The 17,679-nt window shown below is 51.2% G+C and overlaps 1 protein-coding gene across 3 annotated transcripts in view; it reads right to left on the reverse strand.

Annotated features, from left to right (window-relative positions):
* TRIM28 (tripartite motif containing 28) overlaps positions 1-17,679 on the reverse strand; it is a 61,036-nt gene that overhangs the window by 4,230 nt on the left and 39,127 nt on the right. Inside the window, exons 2-13 of one of the 3 annotated variants that reach the window (XM_090049052.1) lie at positions 12,168-12,280; positions 10,852-10,984; positions 9,492-9,627; positions 6,678-6,794; positions 5,835-5,949; positions 5,396-5,542; positions 3,900-4,014; positions 3,389-3,522; positions 2,796-2,966; positions 2,289-2,331; positions 1,632-1,683; positions 1,308-1,515 (exon numbers count right to left, since the gene is read on the reverse strand). In XM_090049052.1, coding sequence (XP_089905178.1) covers positions 1,308-1,515; positions 1,632-1,683; positions 2,289-2,331; positions 2,796-2,966; positions 3,389-3,522; positions 3,900-4,014; positions 5,396-5,542; positions 5,835-5,949; positions 6,678-6,794; positions 9,492-9,627; positions 10,852-10,984; positions 12,168-12,280 — 1,484 coding nt within the window. Of the gene's footprint in view, positions 1-1,307; positions 1,516-1,631; positions 1,684-2,288; positions 2,332-2,795; positions 2,967-3,115; positions 3,523-3,899; positions 4,015-5,395; positions 5,543-5,834; positions 5,950-6,677; positions 6,795-9,491; positions 9,628-10,851; positions 10,985-12,167; positions 12,281-17,679 lie in introns of all 3 variants that reach the window. The other 2 variants (XM_090049051.1, XM_090049050.1) reach the window with 2 other exon arrangements.

The following is a 17,679-nucleotide window of genomic DNA, read 5'->3' on the forward strand; positions in this document are numbered from 1 at the left end:
GGGCTCTAGGCAGCTGCTGCCAGCCACAAAGCCCAGGCTGCTCCCAGCAGGCAGCTGGGTAGCTGCAAGCCCTGCTGCAAGCCAACCACAGAGCCTGGTCTGCTTGCAGCTACCCAGAGCCTGGGCTGGTTGCAGCCAGGAGGCTGCAAACATCTGCTCCGGGCTCCAGCATTAGTTCCATACCAGCGGGTGCATGTGTGCCTCGGAGCGGACAGTGGAGGGGAAGGCCTGAGGCAACACAACCCCGGCCTCTCCCCTGCTGCTGGCACAGAGCTGATGACTGGGCTCTGGAGCCTGGCGCAGCTGTTTGTAGCCAGCCTGGGCTCTGGGCAGCTGTAGCGGGCAGGCTGCAAACTGCACCGGGCTTCACAGGTCTGGCATCAACTCCATACTGGCAATGACTGTGCATGGATCTCAGAGCAGATAGCAGGAGGGCTGTGCTGCCTCAGGCCCTATCCCCACTATCCGCTCCGACGCACACGTGCACTCGCCAGTATGGAGCTGATGCTGGAGCCTGGAGCAGATGTTTGCAGCCTCCTGGCTGCAACCAGCCCAGGCTGGATAGCTGCTGCTAACCACGGAGCCCGGTATGCTTGCAGCAGGACTTGCAGCTGCCTGTTGGGAGCAGCCTGGGCTTTGCGGTTGACAACAGCTGAGCCTGCCTGCTCCCACTGCGAGCTCAGCATCTGGTTCTGTGCATTTGTCCGTCTCTGTCTGGTTCTGTGTCTGTGCACACGTCTGGTTGTGGACGTGTGCGTGCATGCGTCTGTTCTGGTTCTCTGCATTTGTGCCCATGGTTCTCTGTGCCTGTGTGCCTTGTTCTCTCTCTGCTCTCTTTTTTCTTTCTCTCTCTCTTCTCTCTCTTATTTGTCTCTTTTCTCTCTCTCGTTGCAACATGCTCAACAAAAAAGGAATACAGGCAACATTTATGATTATTAAATATACTAATAGGCAAGATGCACTGCAATGTACCCCCCTGCCCTCATTCTGTTTTTCTGACAAGCCGGCACTCCGGCACCTTCCAAGGTAGACATTGTGATTTTTTCAGCATTCCGGCCAAAAAACATTGGCTACCCCTGAACTAGACCCTTGCTGAAACTGAGCCCCAAAAACTTATACAGGATAGCGAGCACTCCAGATATACCTGATTAACTGCAGTGCCCAAAACCTACTCCCCAAGCCAGTGAAATGCTGCTACGTATTTGTTGGACCAAGAGTCCCCAGAACCCGACACCCATGCTCCCTGTACATAGCCACCTATAGAACTGCATCCCATCTCTTTGCCCCTCCTTCATGATGGTCCTGACCTTAACCACAGCTCCAGGATGTGGGGCAGTGGCCTGCTGGGCTCCACGCTCAATGACAATGAGGTTGTAGTCCTCATTGGTGTTGCCAGGGAAGACCTTGAAGACAGGTGGCTGGCTATCAGCGGTCAAGTCCACATCAAGGCGCTCCAAGCTGACACGTGGCACCTTACGCATGATGCTGTTCACATCACCATCTGTTGCCCTGGTCCTGGAAGAGACAACGGAGGGCTCAGAAGGGTGATTGAGCCAATGCAGGGTGCCAGCACCCTATGTAAAGGAGGCCTGGCCCTTCCTCACCCTATGCAGTGTCACTCCTGGACTCACCTCTTCAGTCCTGATACATTAGCTTCAGCCCTTCCAGAGAAAGCACCATCTGCTGGAAAATAAACATGGAACTAATGTTAAGAGCCAGTCACCTGAAGCATGCCTTTCTCCATCGTTCTGACCTCGTAACACTAGAAGTGGCTACACACCAGCCACGGTCCTTGACACCCACATGACTGCTCTGGACAGGCTTCCAGGTGTGGCGAGTAGGAAAGAAGCTGACCCCAGGGGTGGAGAGGAAGCTCATCCTGCCCCAAGTAAGCAACTGGACAAAGGGCTGCCAACCCCAGAAGACACCAGCCAATTGCTGAAGAAGGCATGACTGTGAAGCAGGAAGTGGACAATAAGACCAGAAGAGCCCCATAGGGGAAGGATGGGGGAGGGTGTTGGGGAAACAACCCTGAGCTCCCAGCTCAACTCGGCCTTGAACTCCCAGCTCCACCAGCTCACCATTGAGTCTTATCTAGGGCAAATGCAACACCAGCAAGAGGAAATTCTTCCCTGTCATTCACAATATCCCCAGTCCCTCCTGAAGAACCCCAGCTACACCATCAGCCAAACACTGCTACTAGGGATTAATTTCCTCAGCTGGGCAGCAGTGTAGGGTCCCACAGCAAGGGACAGCCCAGGACCCACCCTCCCTCCACAGGTACTCACCTAGCTCAGAGTTGGAATAGCCTTCATCATGAGTGTCCATGGGCTGCAAGTGAGCAGGAAAGGATGTTATGGGAAGTTTATCCCAAGTTGCTCCATCTCCAGTTTATCCCAAGTTGTCCTCTCCTTTAACCACAAGAACTCCACTACCAGTCCTGTCCCAAGGCTCCCTCCCAGCAGCCCTCTGCTGCCAGCCCACTTTTACCAGTCCCAGCAGCTATCCCACCCTGCCCAAACATCAGCTGTACCCCTTGTGCACAAGGAGAAATAGACAGGGAAAATACAAAGCAACAAACAAAAAACATACTGCAAGGTGTAAACAAGTGGTGTATGACAAACTAAGCTTGTTCCACCCCAAATCTGCAGCCCCTTTTTGCTCCTTTCAGAGTAGCTACATGGTATGTTGCAAGCAGCACTTCATCTCCCCAAATTCTTCTAGCCTCTACCTTCAACTGAGGCTCCTGCACATCCCCTCCAATACCAGCCCAGCCTCTCACCAGCCCTGCTCACTTGTGTGGTGGAGGATGCCTGGGCATTGCCTTCAGCGTTGAAGGAGTCAGGGGAGGCGGTGGCAGCAGCAATCCGTTTTGGCCCCACCTGGTTGGAAGGCAGTAGCAGCGGCCCCGGGGCATACTGACCCTTGCTGACAACACTGGACTGCACAGTGACTTGCTGCACACCCTGCAGGGGAAAGAAGAGGACCAATCACCCACCCCAGGCAGGCCAGAACTTGATACCTGAGCCACCCCACAGTCACCACACCCACCGTGGGGAGGAGCTCCCCACCACCTCTGGTACAAAGCTAGGCAGGAGCCGGAGCTGGCACCCACCTGAGTCCCATTGACCTGGGGGACGAGCACCAGCTGACCCATGACTTGCTGCTGGCCATTCATCTGCAGGAGGCCGCCTTGCTGCACTAGCTGGACCTGTAGGGGCTGAACGACGGTGCTGCCGGTGTTTACCAGGGGGGCCGTGGTGGCTGTCAGGATCCGGGGAGACTGCATCGGCGGCTGCTGCTGCAGAGGCGGAGGCTGGCTCTGGGGGACAGCAGCCCGGGGCCGGCTTGGGACCATAGGAGACACATTCTTAAGAGGTGCCAGTACCTGGGAAGTGCTGGAGACCTGTTTCGCCGCTCCTCCTGCTGCTGGGCCAGTGGCGTTGGCACGCTGGGTCTGCGTAGGCTGGGCATTGGGGGCTGGTGTTGGCAGGGTAACATTCCTTTCTGACACAATTGTTCCTGGGAATGGAGGGGAGGAGCAGGTTAGCCACTATGACCTTCTGGTGCAACTATATCTACCCTCTCTGGCACCATAAAGAAGCAGCCCCTGCAGAAGACATCTGTGCAGCAAAAGCCAGGTTGACAGAAAGCAAGTCACCTGCCTACCAGGAGAAAAAACAGGTCCCTATTAAGCTGTGGGGAAGAGAGACAGCTGAGCATCAGGCTCATGACAACAGTACACTATTCCCTCTTTCCTCACACACAAGCTACCACAGAACTGCATCAAAGGAGTGCTGTGACTTTTGCCATAGCAGCTCCAGCAAACCCAACCCAGGAGTCAGGGGCATTTGAAACCCTCTTCATTCCTCTCCCCACACAGCAACTCCACTGCTCACCAAAGGTCTCAGCACTCTTGGTCCAGGCATTCAGGTCCCACTGGAACTTCATGTCGCTCTGAGGCTCTACAGGGTCAACAATCATCTTGAGGGCACGGTGCAGCTGGAAGTAGATCTGAGCCATGGAGGGAGAGAACATAACTATTATGCAAGGCAAAAATTCTGGAGACACAAAGGCAAACAGGTCATTTCCACCTCAGTCCATAACCTGGGGCCTGGAAAGCAGAGAATCCCACTCCAAGGGGAAGCAACTTGCCTCATCAGATGCAAAACCAGGGTGGTAGGAAAGAAACACCCACCCTCATCCTCAGAGACCTATTCCAGATAGCCTCCCAGTCTACTGCCACACAATTTGTCTGCACCAACAAGGAGTACCCCTGACCTAGTTGAGCAAGAAGCAGTTTCCCCACCCATGAACATTTTGACAAGTTTCTAAGAATTCTCATTGCACATCAGGACACCAAGACCATTCAGTTCCAACAGGCACCCATCCTAGAACCATTCAATGGTCAGTATTTACCTGGTTGGTAGGAGACCCAGACAAGAGTCCTGGCTCTTCCCAGGTCAACCTGGGACTTGGGCCTCTATTTACTAACTCCCAGGGGAGGGCCTCAAGCATGGAGCTCCTGGCAATTCTGGCCTAAGCATCTTTGCCTCGGGGTGCTCTTAGTTGTCTTGCCATCCTCGTGCAATAGGAATTCTTGGAAACTTTTCAAAATTATGGGTGGGGAAACAACCTCCAGCTCAGCTGGCGCAGAAGTGCTCCTAGCTGGTGCAGGAATTGTGGCGCAGTGGACTGAGCAGCTGTCTGGAACAGGTCTCCCCAAGGATGAAGGTGGGTGTTTCTTTCCTACCACCTTGGTCTTATCTCTGACAAGGCAAATTGTCAAGGCTGTTTCACTTTCTACAAGTATTCACTAAGCCAGAGGCAGATGCCAACACTAGCCTAGCAGGATAGGGCTCCTGCCTGGGACCTGGAAACAACTCTAGTCTAGGGATACCTATGAGTGGCAGAGCAGGAACTGAGTTGATCGGGGCAGTAATTTCTCTATAGGTACTCCAGAAGATAAGCAGCCAGCTAGAGCAGGAATTCATCAACATTCATATGTATTACACCCCCTCCCCATGCCAGTGATGGATCCACAACCTGAAGGGACCAGACATCCACCCTCACACACCACATCTCTGCATTGCTGGAGCTGCTACTCTTCCACCTGGGACATTTGGACAGAGAAAATCTTGAAGACAGCCAGGCTGGGAACAAGCTGTGCCCAACTCAATCCTTTCATTCACTAAGAGAAGGCTCTCTGAAGTGGAGACTGCTGAGAGTGGGGAGGCTGTGGAGAGTCCACCTTGACTAGGACCCTGCTTGGTGCCCCCGAATCATACACCATAGCTATGCCAGGACCAGAGGCGATTAGGAAGAGTCCCCAGTCAAGCTCCCAGAGCTAGATGTGCCTTGTTTTGGCTCTGGCAGAGACCTCCTCCCCACTCACCAGTTTCTTAGAGAGCAGCAGGGCAGTGTTGTTGTCACTCTCCAAGGCCCAGGAGGCGAAGCGCAGGATGTGCTCCTGGTGGCGCTGCAACTTAGTCATGGCCCAATGTTGCCGCTCCAGCTTCTCCTGCTGCCCCTCTGTCACTTTCTGCAAAGCAACAAGACACTGTCACATGGGCACATCCTGTGCCTGAGAGCTCCCCTGTTCTGGGCTGCAACAGGATAAGGGAAGCACCTCCTGAGAGTCCTCATAAAAGTGCAAGATATGCAGAGCCACCTGCACCCCTTTTTGTGAGTGAACAGCTTCTTGCACGCTCAAATGAAGCCCCAGTTCTCCCCAGGCTGCAGGAGAACAAAGCAGCATTTACCATCATGCACTAGCGTGACCGGGGGGGTGGCGCGGAACAGGGACACAGATGGACAAGAGAGCATGTACCCACCTGTGCGTCACTGACCAGCACTTTGCCACGCTTATTGAGCTCCTTCATTATTTGCAGAATGGCCATCTTCACATCTACCTGGACCCGCTTCTGCACATCTGTCACCTGCCGGATCCTGAAAAGCAAGGCAAGCAACACCCTTGCAGTAAGCAGAGCTATCCCTGACCCAGATACAAATGCAGCCAGAGGCCTCCCGGCCCAAGTACTGAAGAGTCTACCACCCTGCAGACAGTAGAGCCTTTCCGCAGTTCAAGCAACTTAGGCATAAACATGGTACTTGGATCAATTACCAGGCTTCTCTGCCTAAGATAGTCTCACAACCCTTCCCCTCCAGGGACTCTGCATTACAGTTAAAGTCAGCACAGAACTGAAGAGACTGTTATAGTTCAAGTTCTCTCATCCCTATCATGGAGTCTGCCAAGGCAAAACAATGGCAGCTGGAAGCCAACAGGAATACTGCATTGTCTCTGCATAACCAGAGGCAGGAGAAAGGGAACCTGCCCCTTGCCTCCACCACCACTACGTGTCAACCTATCTCCTCAGGCAACAACACCATAGGACTGTTCCAGGCCCAGATCAGAGACCTCATAATTAACAGGCAACCCTGTGGTTAGTTTGCCTTTCCAGGTCTCTTACCAGAAAAGAGTTCTAGGATATCCCTCCATACAGCTCACAGACAGTAGCAAGAAGAGTCCCTAGTGGGCCATTCCCAGCAGCTCTCTGTGGAAGCTGGGGTTGGCAGCCCTCTGCAATCCCCTACTCCACAGGGTAGAAGAGCTGGGCAGACCAGGAGAGGGCTCCTGCCCGCCCTCCCTCCCTCCCTGGCACCACAGGGTTACGTACGAGCTGCGCACTTCCTTGGTGGATTTCTGCAGGTTGGCGTGCTTGTCCCCCAGGCGCTTCACCAGTGATGACAGCATCTTGCGCTGGTTCCTGACAGCATCCTCCAGGAACTGGTACCTGTAGGAGTGGCATGAGGCCATGGGCAAGTAAGCACTGGCTGAAGGACAGACACAGGGACACATGCTATGGCTCCTGCCACTGGGAGAACAGAGCCCAGCTTTCCCCACCCAAAGCTGGAAGGAGAAGGCTGCAGGATCCAGCTTGAACACAGCAAAAAGGGCTGGGGGGGGGGGGCTGAGCTGGCCACATTGAGAGTGCCAAGAAACAAAATGGCAGTACGGCTCAGGATGGTTTTGATGACCACACTGTCCAGGACAGAGCAAGAACACAGGCTGGCTTCATCATGAGAAGTCTAGCTCCACACAGGCCAAGACAGGGTCCTCAAAGAAACCTCATGGAGTAGGTCCTCAAAGAATCCATTTCTAAGCACTTAGAGGAGAAGGCAGTAATTAGGAACAGTCACCATGGATTCACCAAGGGCAAGGCATGCCTGACCAACCTTCTATGGTGACCAATGCCTTCTATGATGAGATGACTGGCTCTGTGGACATGGGGAAACTAGCGGATGTGATATACCTTGACTTTAGCAAGGCTTCCGATACCATCTCCCACAGTATTCTTGCAAGCAAGCTGGGGAAGTGTGGGTTGGATGAATGGACTGTAAGGCAGAGAGAAAGCTGGCTTGAACTGTCAGATTCAACAGGTAGTAAATCAATGGCTCAATATCCAGTTGGCAGCCAGTATCAAGTGGAATGCCCCAGGGGTTGGTCCTGGTGCCAGTTTTGTTCAATATCTTCATTAAATGACCTGGAAGATGGGATGAACTGCACCCTCAGCAAGTTCACGGATGACATCAAGCAGGGGGTGTAGTAGATACAATGGAAGGTAGGGCTAGGATTCAGCGACCTAGAAAAATTGGAGGACTGGGCCAAAATAAATCTTGTAAGGTTCTACAAGGACAAGTGCAAAGTCCTGCATTTAGGACAGAACACTCCTATGTACCACTTACAGCTGCTGGCTAAGCAGCAGCTCTGCAGAAAAGAAGCTGGGGTTAGAGTTGACAGATACGAGTCGGCAGTGTGCCCTTCTTTTCAAGAAAGCTAACAGCGTATTGGGCTGCATTAGTAGGAGTGGTGACAGCAGATCAAGGGAAGTAATTATTCCACTCTATTCTGCACTGGTGAGGCTACATCTCGAGTACTGTACCCAGTTCTGGGCCCCCCCACTATAGAAATGATGTGAACAAGTTGGAGAGAGTCCAGCAGAAAGCAACGAAAAGAGTTTAGGGGCTGGGGCATGTGGTGGACCAGTAGGGGGTGTTCCTATGTTGAGCCACCCACCCCACCGTGCTCGACCACCTTCCAGGTTCCAAGAGCCACCCTGGGGGCACCTTGTGTCCGGCTGACCCCTTCCTGGAGCATATCCGCAAGCCTGGGGGTAATGCTGCCACCACCTGGAGGAGTCAAGTCTGTACTGATCTTGGACCTGAGCCCTCTGGGAAACACAGGCCTAGTAGTCCTTATGGATCCTTGACCCACTCCAAGAACTTGGGGTACTTCCCTCAGCCTGAAGCACAAATAGTGGTCTCCCTTAGTCAGCCAAACCAAGGGGACCCCAGGCATAATTTAGACCCTCTAAGTCTCCCACACTAGGTACAAAAGAGAGCTTTACTAGTTACAAGAATAGGTTTGGAATAGGGCACAGGGTAGAGCAATATCAGAGAAATACCTTAGAGCAAACTGTGGCACAGTAGCCTTTGATCACACACTGGAGTTACTGCAAGCTAGTTAGATCTCAAGTAGTTTACTCACAAGTATTATCCAGAGGCAGGTGGAGATTCCCTCTGGAGACAAGCAGTTCAATGAACACGAGTTTCAAGAGAGAGCACGAGTTTCAAAATGGTCCAGCTTTTCTGAGAGTTCTCATCAGGGCTGCTACCCCTCCTCCTGGGCAGTCCTTTACATAGCTCTTATGACCTCATTTACCTGATCCAATGAAGGCCAGCAACTGTTGGCTGCCAGCCAACCAATTTGAAATGTATCACTGGTTGCCAGGTAGACTGACAGGGTCTCTAGCCCCCTTCTAGTCATGAAGACATTGCTTAGAACAATAGGGAGTTTAAGCCCCCACCCAGGTGTATGAGGCAAGTCATGTAGGCAAAGGAAGCAGGTTTCTACCCCCTCCCTCAGGAATCCAGCTCAGGTTACAACTTGGGATTAACTGAAGCAGATGGGGCCAGAGGTGTCTGCCCTCTGCAGTGACCATGGTAACCAAATTGTCAGATAGAGTTTGGGGAAAGACAGAGATGGCATTCTGCCACAGGCCACATGATCTTCAAGGAGAGGCTGAGAAAAATGAGTTTATTTAGTCTGTGGAAGAGAAGACTGAGGGGAGGTCTGACAGCACCTTCAACTACCTGAAGGGTGGTGCCAAAGAGGATAGAGCTAGACTGTTCTCAGTGCTGACAGAACAAGGAGCACTGGTCTCAAGTTGCAGCAACGGAGGTTTAAGTTGGGTTTTAGGAAAAACTCTTACTAGGTGGGTGGTGAAGCACTGGAACAGGTTACTTAAAAAAAAAAAAAGGTGGTGGAATCTCCATCCTTGGCAGTTTTTAAGGCCAACTCAACAAAGCCCTGGCTGGAACAACCTAGTTGGCTTTGAGCAGGGGATTTGGACTAGGTGACCTCTTGAGGTCCCTTCCAACCCTAATTTTCTATGATTCCATGATTCTACAGTGTGGAAGACCCCACTTACTGGTGATCCTTGTGCGCATTGAGCTGACAATCACGGCAGGTCAGTGTGTCACAGGTGTCACAAAAGAGTACCAAGGGCTCCTGCTTGTGGACAGAGCAGTAGACTGTGCGTGCTCCCTCCTTGGACTTTGACCCACCTGCAGGCAAAGAGTAGAGTAAGAGTTACCGCCTCCCAACAGGCAGAGCTGCCCCGTGGGAGCAGAAAAAGCCAGGTCTTCGATCTCATCATCTACACATCAACCAAATTGAAGAATATATCCTTGTTCAGCTCAAACAGCAGAAATCCATGGGGACACACATGTTCCAGCTTAGAAGAACTGGACTGAATAACACTTGAAAACAGCTCAAGCTACACAAAACCCAGAGCATCTAACCACCTCCCATGTATGCAAGACCTAAGCATGACACCCTGGTGGGTCTAGAGCAGAGGCATGCAATTATTTGGGCCCATAGGCAGTTCTGGGGAGCTGTTGCAGGCTGGCCAGCATCCCTCCCACCCCCTCCCAACATCCCAGAGCCGGTGCACCCTGCGGGTCCTCCCCGCCACCCTCACCAGTGCCTGGCACCAGCTGAGTACACAACCCTAGTCCAGACCCTGCTGCAGACTTGCAGAGTGAGTTAACTGTGGACCAGCCAGAAGCTGCATGCACAGCCCTGACCCTGGCCCATCCAGCGCCTGCTCCAGACTCGCTTGTCCATGCTGAGTGGTGGCAGCAGCAGCAGCTGGGCAGAAGCTGCTGCTAGGCATGAGGGAAAAGCTGCTGCCTCCCCCTCACCACTGCTGGGCTCTTCTTGCTACAGCCACCCAGAGCCTGTGCCTGGGTTGCCTTGCAGGTCTTCTCCACTGCCACCGCTTCCCTGCTAGGCTGCCAAGGCGGCGGAGAGGAGCCACAGGGCAGCCTAGGTACGAGTTCCGGGTGGCTGCAGCAAGAAGGGCCCAACAATGGTGAGGGGCAGGCAGTCACTTTTCTCCCAAGCCTAACAGCAGCTTCTGCCTGGCTGCTGCCTAGTGTGGGTGGGTAAGTCCAGAGCAGGTGCAGGGCAGGCCGGGGTCAGAGCTGTGTGTGTGTGGGCCCACCAGTACCATGAGGCTAGAGCCAGTGGCAGTGGCAGCTGGAAGGAGTCACCGCCATCTGGGCTACCTAGAAATGCAGTTCAGATACACAGTTGCCCCAGCCCTGCTGTATGCCAACCCGCCACGGGCCAGACAAAAGTGCCCCTGCATCCCTCCAGGCCCACAGGCTGCATTTTGCCCATCTCTTGTCTAGACACACCAATGTAGAAAAAGCCCAGCCACAACTCTCCATGGGGGTGCTCCAATTCTTGGCAGTCAGGCCTGGAGCACAGCATAGATTACTAACCTGTGGACCGGACTGTGTGATCCTTTGTGTACTTCACCCGCTGGTGCGCATCAACACAGGTCTCACACAGTGGCTCTGAGCACTCCACACAGTAGCTGGTAGCAGGGGCATTGTCCTCACAGCTGGTGCAGCACTGAGGACAGAGCAAGGAGTGAGCAAAATAATTTGCATGCCCACCCTCAAAACCCAACCTTGGAATAAGGGAGGGCACCTCAGGTCCCAGAGAGCCTGGAGAGGCAGGCCAAGGCAAAGGGACTGGGATTGATCCTTAGGATTGATTTCCCAGGGGGTACCAAGTACCTACAACCCCATGTGATGTGCAATTAGACACTCACAAATACTGCACAAGCAGAGACTAAGAGTGTTATAACTTAGTTTCTCAGACCTACCCACAAAAAGTGGGGTGGGGGGAGGGAGGGAGTGAGAGAACAAGGGCGACTAACTTGAACTACTCTGCAGCACTTTGTGTTGGATCACATAACTTAATTTTGGGCAGTTATTGCATCTGGGCAAGGGGCTGGCTGGTCAGGTGCAGAGATGCCAGACACCACTTCCAGACAAATACAGCCATAAAGTTAAGAGCTGCCGGAGCTAAGGAGAGAAGCAAGGATACAGAGGGACCCCAGTTTCAGAGGCCTAGGGCAAGATGGATCAAGCCTCAAACTTCTGAAGGGAGGAACCCTAGGGGCAAAGCCCTGTAGGACCTGCTGGATGGATGCAGGTTGTGCATGGATTTTTTTTTTTTTTTTGGGGGGGGGGGGCTGTGCCACGAGTGCAACTGGGATTCCTGATCTCAGAGGTTTAGGAAAAAGGCCTGTCAAATGGGATTAAATTAGTGAGCCCTGAACCCTGGATAATATGGTACAGTGGTTAGTACTAGACTGAAACTTATGGAAGCAGCAAGGGGTAGAGGAAAGGAAGGATGCAAGCCCTGGGCCCTTTCCTTCCTGCTCTTTGGTCTATTTATTAAAATCAGCTAGGCCCTGCTACTGACAGCCAGGATCACTATAATCATAAGGCAGTCTGGCAAAGATGTTATTAGCACCCTGCTCACTCTGTGTAGGGCATGCAATCAGGATATCCAGTGCTTAAAGATCTTTGACAGTGCTGAGTGACCAGGGGCAAAGTGCCAAGGAAGGGTTCAGTACTGTTCCCATTAGCCCAAAAAGCTACGTCCTGCTGATCACTCAGGACCTTCCAGTAACTTCACAAACAGGCTGGACTACATAGTAATGTTCTCTCCTCCATCTTCTCTTGTTGGCAAGGTCCAAAGTTCTGCAATGCACAGGGGAAAGGTAGGGAGGCAGCACTCATACCTGGTTGGCCTCCTTACTGTCTGTAGCAGACTCTGTCCCACTGTCTCTCATGAAATAGTTCTCAACAATGTCTTTCAGGTAACACTGGTGTTTGCAGACTGGACAGTCTATCACTGCAGGAAAAAGAAAGCAGACATCAGAGAAGGAGCACCACAGGGGTCTGATGGGGGCAATGGGACACATGCCCATCCTCAGGCAGAACAAAGCACCAGAGTTCTGGGTGCAGACAGGGCTAGGTCCAGCACCAGAAGCTAGCCTCTCCCAACAAATGCCCTTCAAAGTAGGCCAAATAAGCTGGATGAATGAGCCAGGAGCTCTGCTGAGACAGGAAGGTCTGGGAAGGGAGGGCATGGGGTATGGACTGCAATACTGACTTCAGACAGGAGCCTTCCTGCCTGGCTGTGCTGTAAGGAAGAAAGACAAATGGCAGAAAGCTTGTGTAGTAAAGTAAGGCTGTTTGCTCTGTTAAGCATGACTGACTCCTTCAGACCCATCACTCCCTAGGGACATCTTGGCAGTGGAAGAAAGCAGTGACACCTGCCCCTAGACACAACCTACTACCACCTTCTGCTGGAACGTTGAAGTTAAAAACAGTAGTCAACAACAATTTTGTGATGACCAGCAGAGTCTATGACTGTTCTGATATGGAAATGTCAAGTCAGCCCATCCAATCATGCCCCACACTTGGGCACATCCTTTGCCTCTACACTGAGCACAGGCCAGGAGACAAAAAAGGCTTTATGCAATCCCTGTCAGCCCATGAAAAGAAGGCATTGCACAGACTCATGTGATCTCTGCCCAGGAGCAGGAGGGACTACACATGGACTGAGTGCCCATCTCCAAACTCATTGTACATCCTGGCTAACTGTAAATGTCATTTTGATAAGGAGATTCTGCATTCCCCTAGAAGACTATTCCCCCAGGGCAGCTGGAAACCCTAAGTAGTATAGGAACTACCCAGTGGTAACAGCTCCCCCCTCCCCAGTAATCTCAGCTCCTAGATGGAACCCTGCACATGACTGGGTTTCTAATCCTGTTCCCAACCTGATGCACAGAAACCCATCCTCCTTCCCCTTTCTATTGCTTCCATGTATTCCAAACCATGTTCACTTAAAGTCGATTATGAGGGCAGTTTTGTTTTTTGTTTTTCAAGTGAATGACAGCCTGTCTTCCAAACCATTTGGCTGTTTCCACTAGCCAAGTGTTTCCTCCACCTAATCTCACTTGCAAGACTCCCTCCCCTCTCCCCACCCCCCCATTGCAGTCAGCATGTTTGAGAGTCCTGGTAGTATTTTGCATCTGTTTCAAAGTAGATGTTAAACTCCATGAAAATAAACAAAGATGGGTGCTATTCCACAACACAATGGAGGCTCCAAGTCATTGGTGCTGTACTGTGGGGGTGTTCTCCAAGGCCACAATACCTGGGCAGTAGGAGATGTAGCAGGCAAGACCCAGCCAGCCCTCAAAAAAACCCCAGAACTAATAAGGAAACCCTTAGGTATCCCACAGAGCAAACGAAAAAAAAAAGTGCAACCAGAACAACTCCCTGAGCAAAGTTAAAATCTGCCCTGACAGAAAACCTTAAATCAACCCCAGCACCATGCAGGAACACATTTTAGTCCACTGACCATACATGGCCCCTGCCAAAGGCCTGGAGGGAGTCTCTACAGCATCTCAGAGTAAGGTGTTTCCCAGCTTCCAACCCTGCCCCCTTCCCCCACCAGCAAGGGCTGTTTGGCTTCTTACTTCCTTTCCACCCCAACTAGTGAGAAGGAAAGGTGTCATATGCTCAGCTGCACCTACAAAAAAACAGTGATCCCTATTCTACAACAGAATTCCTATTCTGCAACAGAGCTGGTGATCGCTATCAGCAGCACCCCCTTTATCAACACAGAACAAGCATGCAGACAAGATAGGCAAGGCACAATGACAGACTGGCAGCATTCTGCCTGAGCTGGTGCATGGACACAGCTAAGATCACCTCTTGGATTACTGCACAAAGGAGAATGGCCCTGAGAAACCTGTCCGTCCCACACAGCAGGACAGATGCTGCTTTGCAGGCAGGCAAGAACAAGCACAGACTGGCTCGCAGAGTCTGCCCTTCCACATACTTCTCCTGGACCAGAATTTGCTTGGGGATTTGTAGCCAGGAAAGCTACTCAGGGCTCCAGGAAGCCACTTATGCCTCTGGCTCAGCTCAGTGGCAGCAGCTTACCTGCCAATCTCTGCTAGGAGCTGATGAGGAGCTTACTCAAACTCAATGGGGCTACAAAGAACAAAGCCCACCATCCATCACTGCACTCGAATTAGACTGGCACGTTGTTACTCTGAGTTCAGCAGCCATCCTGCAAAAGCACAGCAGGCTGCCCCCACCCCCCTTACACCAGAAGCCTTGGTCTATACTATAGGCTAGTCTAGGCAGAACAGACTGAGAACAAAAAAGGCTTGCCTGCTTCCGACTTGTACACAAGGCTGGTGAGGCTTTGTGGGCCAACACCTTTGTTGCTTTGCAGAGACCTCCCAGCTTCAGCCAGGGCAGTAGCTAAGCAAGGCAAGTTTAGGTTAGATATCAGGAGAATCTCTCTCACTAAAAAGGTAAGTAAAGCACTAGAACAGGCTACCTACAGAGGTTGTGAAAATTTCCATCCTTAGAGGTTTTTAAGACTCAGGCAGACAAAGCCTTGGCTGGGATGATACAGTCCCCAAAATGGTCCTGCTTTGAGCAGGGGGTTAGATGGATAAGATGACTGGTCCCTTTCAACCTTAATTTTCTAGAGTTCTATGACAATCAGGGGTTGTGATAAGGGGACACTATCACCTTCCCTTAAGGACAACTGACCCAAAATGCACCAACTCAAGGAAGCAGGGATGATCTTAAACCCTAAGGGAGAACCACTGCAACAATTTCAAGGTCAGAGGGAAGCTCACATTTTTTTTTTTTTTTTAAATGGAGAAAGATGTGGGCAACCTGCCAGGCCTATATCATCTTTAAAGGTGCCACACTCCCATAAGAGTATCTGAGCACCAGCTAGCTGACAGCCAAGTCAACACTATTTGGGGATTACTGGGATGCATGCTGCATGAAGTCCTTGGCTTGGTTTTGCGGGAGGCTGTCAGCTGGGATGAAGAACCACGAGATATTTATTGTTCCTCATCTTGCTTAAGCCATCTTGATAAATATTGACATGTTATTTGGAAGCAATGCCCAACTTTTTAGCTTAGCTAGCAGTTCCATTCTCCTCTACAGGCCAACACTCCTGGCTGAACTACTTCTCCCATGATCCAACAAGTCTTTGTCAAAACTGCAGACTTACCCTTTAGATAAAAAGGTAAGCAGGATCAGTCAGCCTGCTAAAACTCCCCCCTAATGCTTTATTCCTACTACTGAAGCATGTTTCAATTTGCACAGAGCAGTCACAGTATTCAGACAGCTGAAAGACAAAAAAAAAAAAACAAAAAACAAACAGGTACCAAATCCAGTGCACCCGACTGGATAAGTACAGGTGATCCTCAGGGGACTGCAGCCTGCAATCGGGGTTAAAACAGACCTGGGGAATTTCAGGCAGGTGTACTCAGCAAATCAGAAATTGAAGAGGTGCAGATGCCCTGTAACCATTACATCCCTGTCTGCAATAAAAGCCTGGACAGTAGTAGGGTAAGAGCTAACACATGCACATCCTAGCTGGAAGCAAAAGCTTCTGTAAGACTGCTTCATGCTAAATGTCCACCAGTAAACTGCTAGCTTTGCCTGCTAGCCTAGATTAGAGGACACTGCATGGGACTGTACTTGGAGGGTTGCCCACCAGGTAGGTGGGTGGAAACCAAGCCTTCCCTGCACCAGCATGACAGTCAGGCTGGAAAAGTCATTTGTTGAGGCAAGATGTAGGGCAGGTGCACAGGAGAATCCCAAGAGAGTACTCAATGACTGGCATTCACTATAATTACCTTAGAAGTGGAAACATGCCTTCTCTCTGGAGAAAGCACACAGCAACCACTGCTGATACTTCTCCTCTGGCACTTACAGAGTAACCCTTTCACTGGTCTCCAAGCCCAGTCTTCTAACAAGCCTGCTGGAGCAGTCATGAGCAATCAAGGCTCAATTACCATCCTTCAGGCTCAGCCTGTGATGCTCCCAATGTACAGGGAGGTGGGCCAAGGGTGCTGCTGGTACTAACAGAATTCCCTGGCAAGCAAGCCACAGATTCTACCCTGCTGGGGGCAAAGTGCAGCTCATACTTGTCTGTTCACATCACTGATGTGGGGGCTACTCAAGTGTCAATAAACAAACAATCTAGACCTACAAAACCTTTGGTTCCGAATTATGGCATATTGCTTTGTTGTGTGCATACACAAATTATTCTATTTGCGAATTCAAACAAGGCAGTTACAAAATGCTCATCAAGTCAGCAGATGCCTGAGCATTCAAACAGCATGACCAAAACAGCCAAGGAGTGTTTCCATGGGAACAGGTAGATGCCCAATGGTCTTCTGCCAGGAAGTGCTAACAGTGGTCTTCAACAGCTTCCTTATCAGCAGATGCTCTGTCAGGCAATACCCACACTGGCCACCATGCTGCCAAGACATGCCAGCCAGCCATATGTTCACAATACCCTGAAATGCAGGTATTACTGGATTAGCTCAGGAGAGGCCTCTGATAGGGTGAGAGGTCAACACTATGAAGGACAAATCTAAACAGCCCTAGTTAATACAACATACTTCAATGCCTGTGTACTGAATGGGTTCAGAGGAAGAAGCTACTCCAATGCCCAATGTCCACATTCAAAGTGATGAGCCTCAACTGTTCCCAGATGATGGCCAGTATACACCCACAGTACTCTGAACTCAGCAGGAGCTTGCCTTTCATACCACTGTCTCCCCACTACCCCCAAAACTGGAGAAAGGAAGGCAATGAAAGGAGACGCATTGAAAGAAGAACAGATGGAGCTGACTAATGATGATAGATAGCACTCCTAGTATTTCTACGTCGGCCTGGCACAACTCTCTTTGAGTAGACAGCTATGGGGCTACAGAGAAGCTGCTCACTGTGTCTACTGTGCAGTCTAAGCATAGGGCAGGATCCAGCAGCTATGCTACACTACAGCCCAGGATGCACTACAGCCCAGGATGACTTCTGATGTTAGAGGAAATTCTAGGTGATGGGGTAGAAAAAGAGGAATTGAGCAACAAGCTGAAAAGACCAAACCTTGTGCCTCCAAGAAATTTAGGATGAGAACCTTATGTTATCTGCCTCTACATTCTGTGATAGGGACTGCAGCTGAGAGTGAGGCAATGGTATAAACAGCAGGTCAGGAACATAAATGCTTCATGCTAGCTACAGCACTCCCCTTTTCACCCCCAGACATCTTGTGAAAACTAGAACTGCACACTTATACACAAAGACAGAAAGTTGGGTGTCATCTCACTTCCACATGGAATCATCCCACTTCTGCTCTCACACAGTACACAGCCTTTGCTGGAGCTTGCCACCAGCTGTTGTTCCATGACTTCAGCT

The sequence above is a fragment of the Crocodylus siamensis genome, chromosome 5, assembly GCF_052110815.1.
Source record: "Crocodylus siamensis isolate JL-2025a chromosome 5, ASM5211081v1, whole genome shotgun sequence".
NCBI classification, from domain to species: domain Eukaryota; kingdom Metazoa; phylum Chordata; order Crocodylia; family Crocodylidae; genus Crocodylus; species Crocodylus siamensis.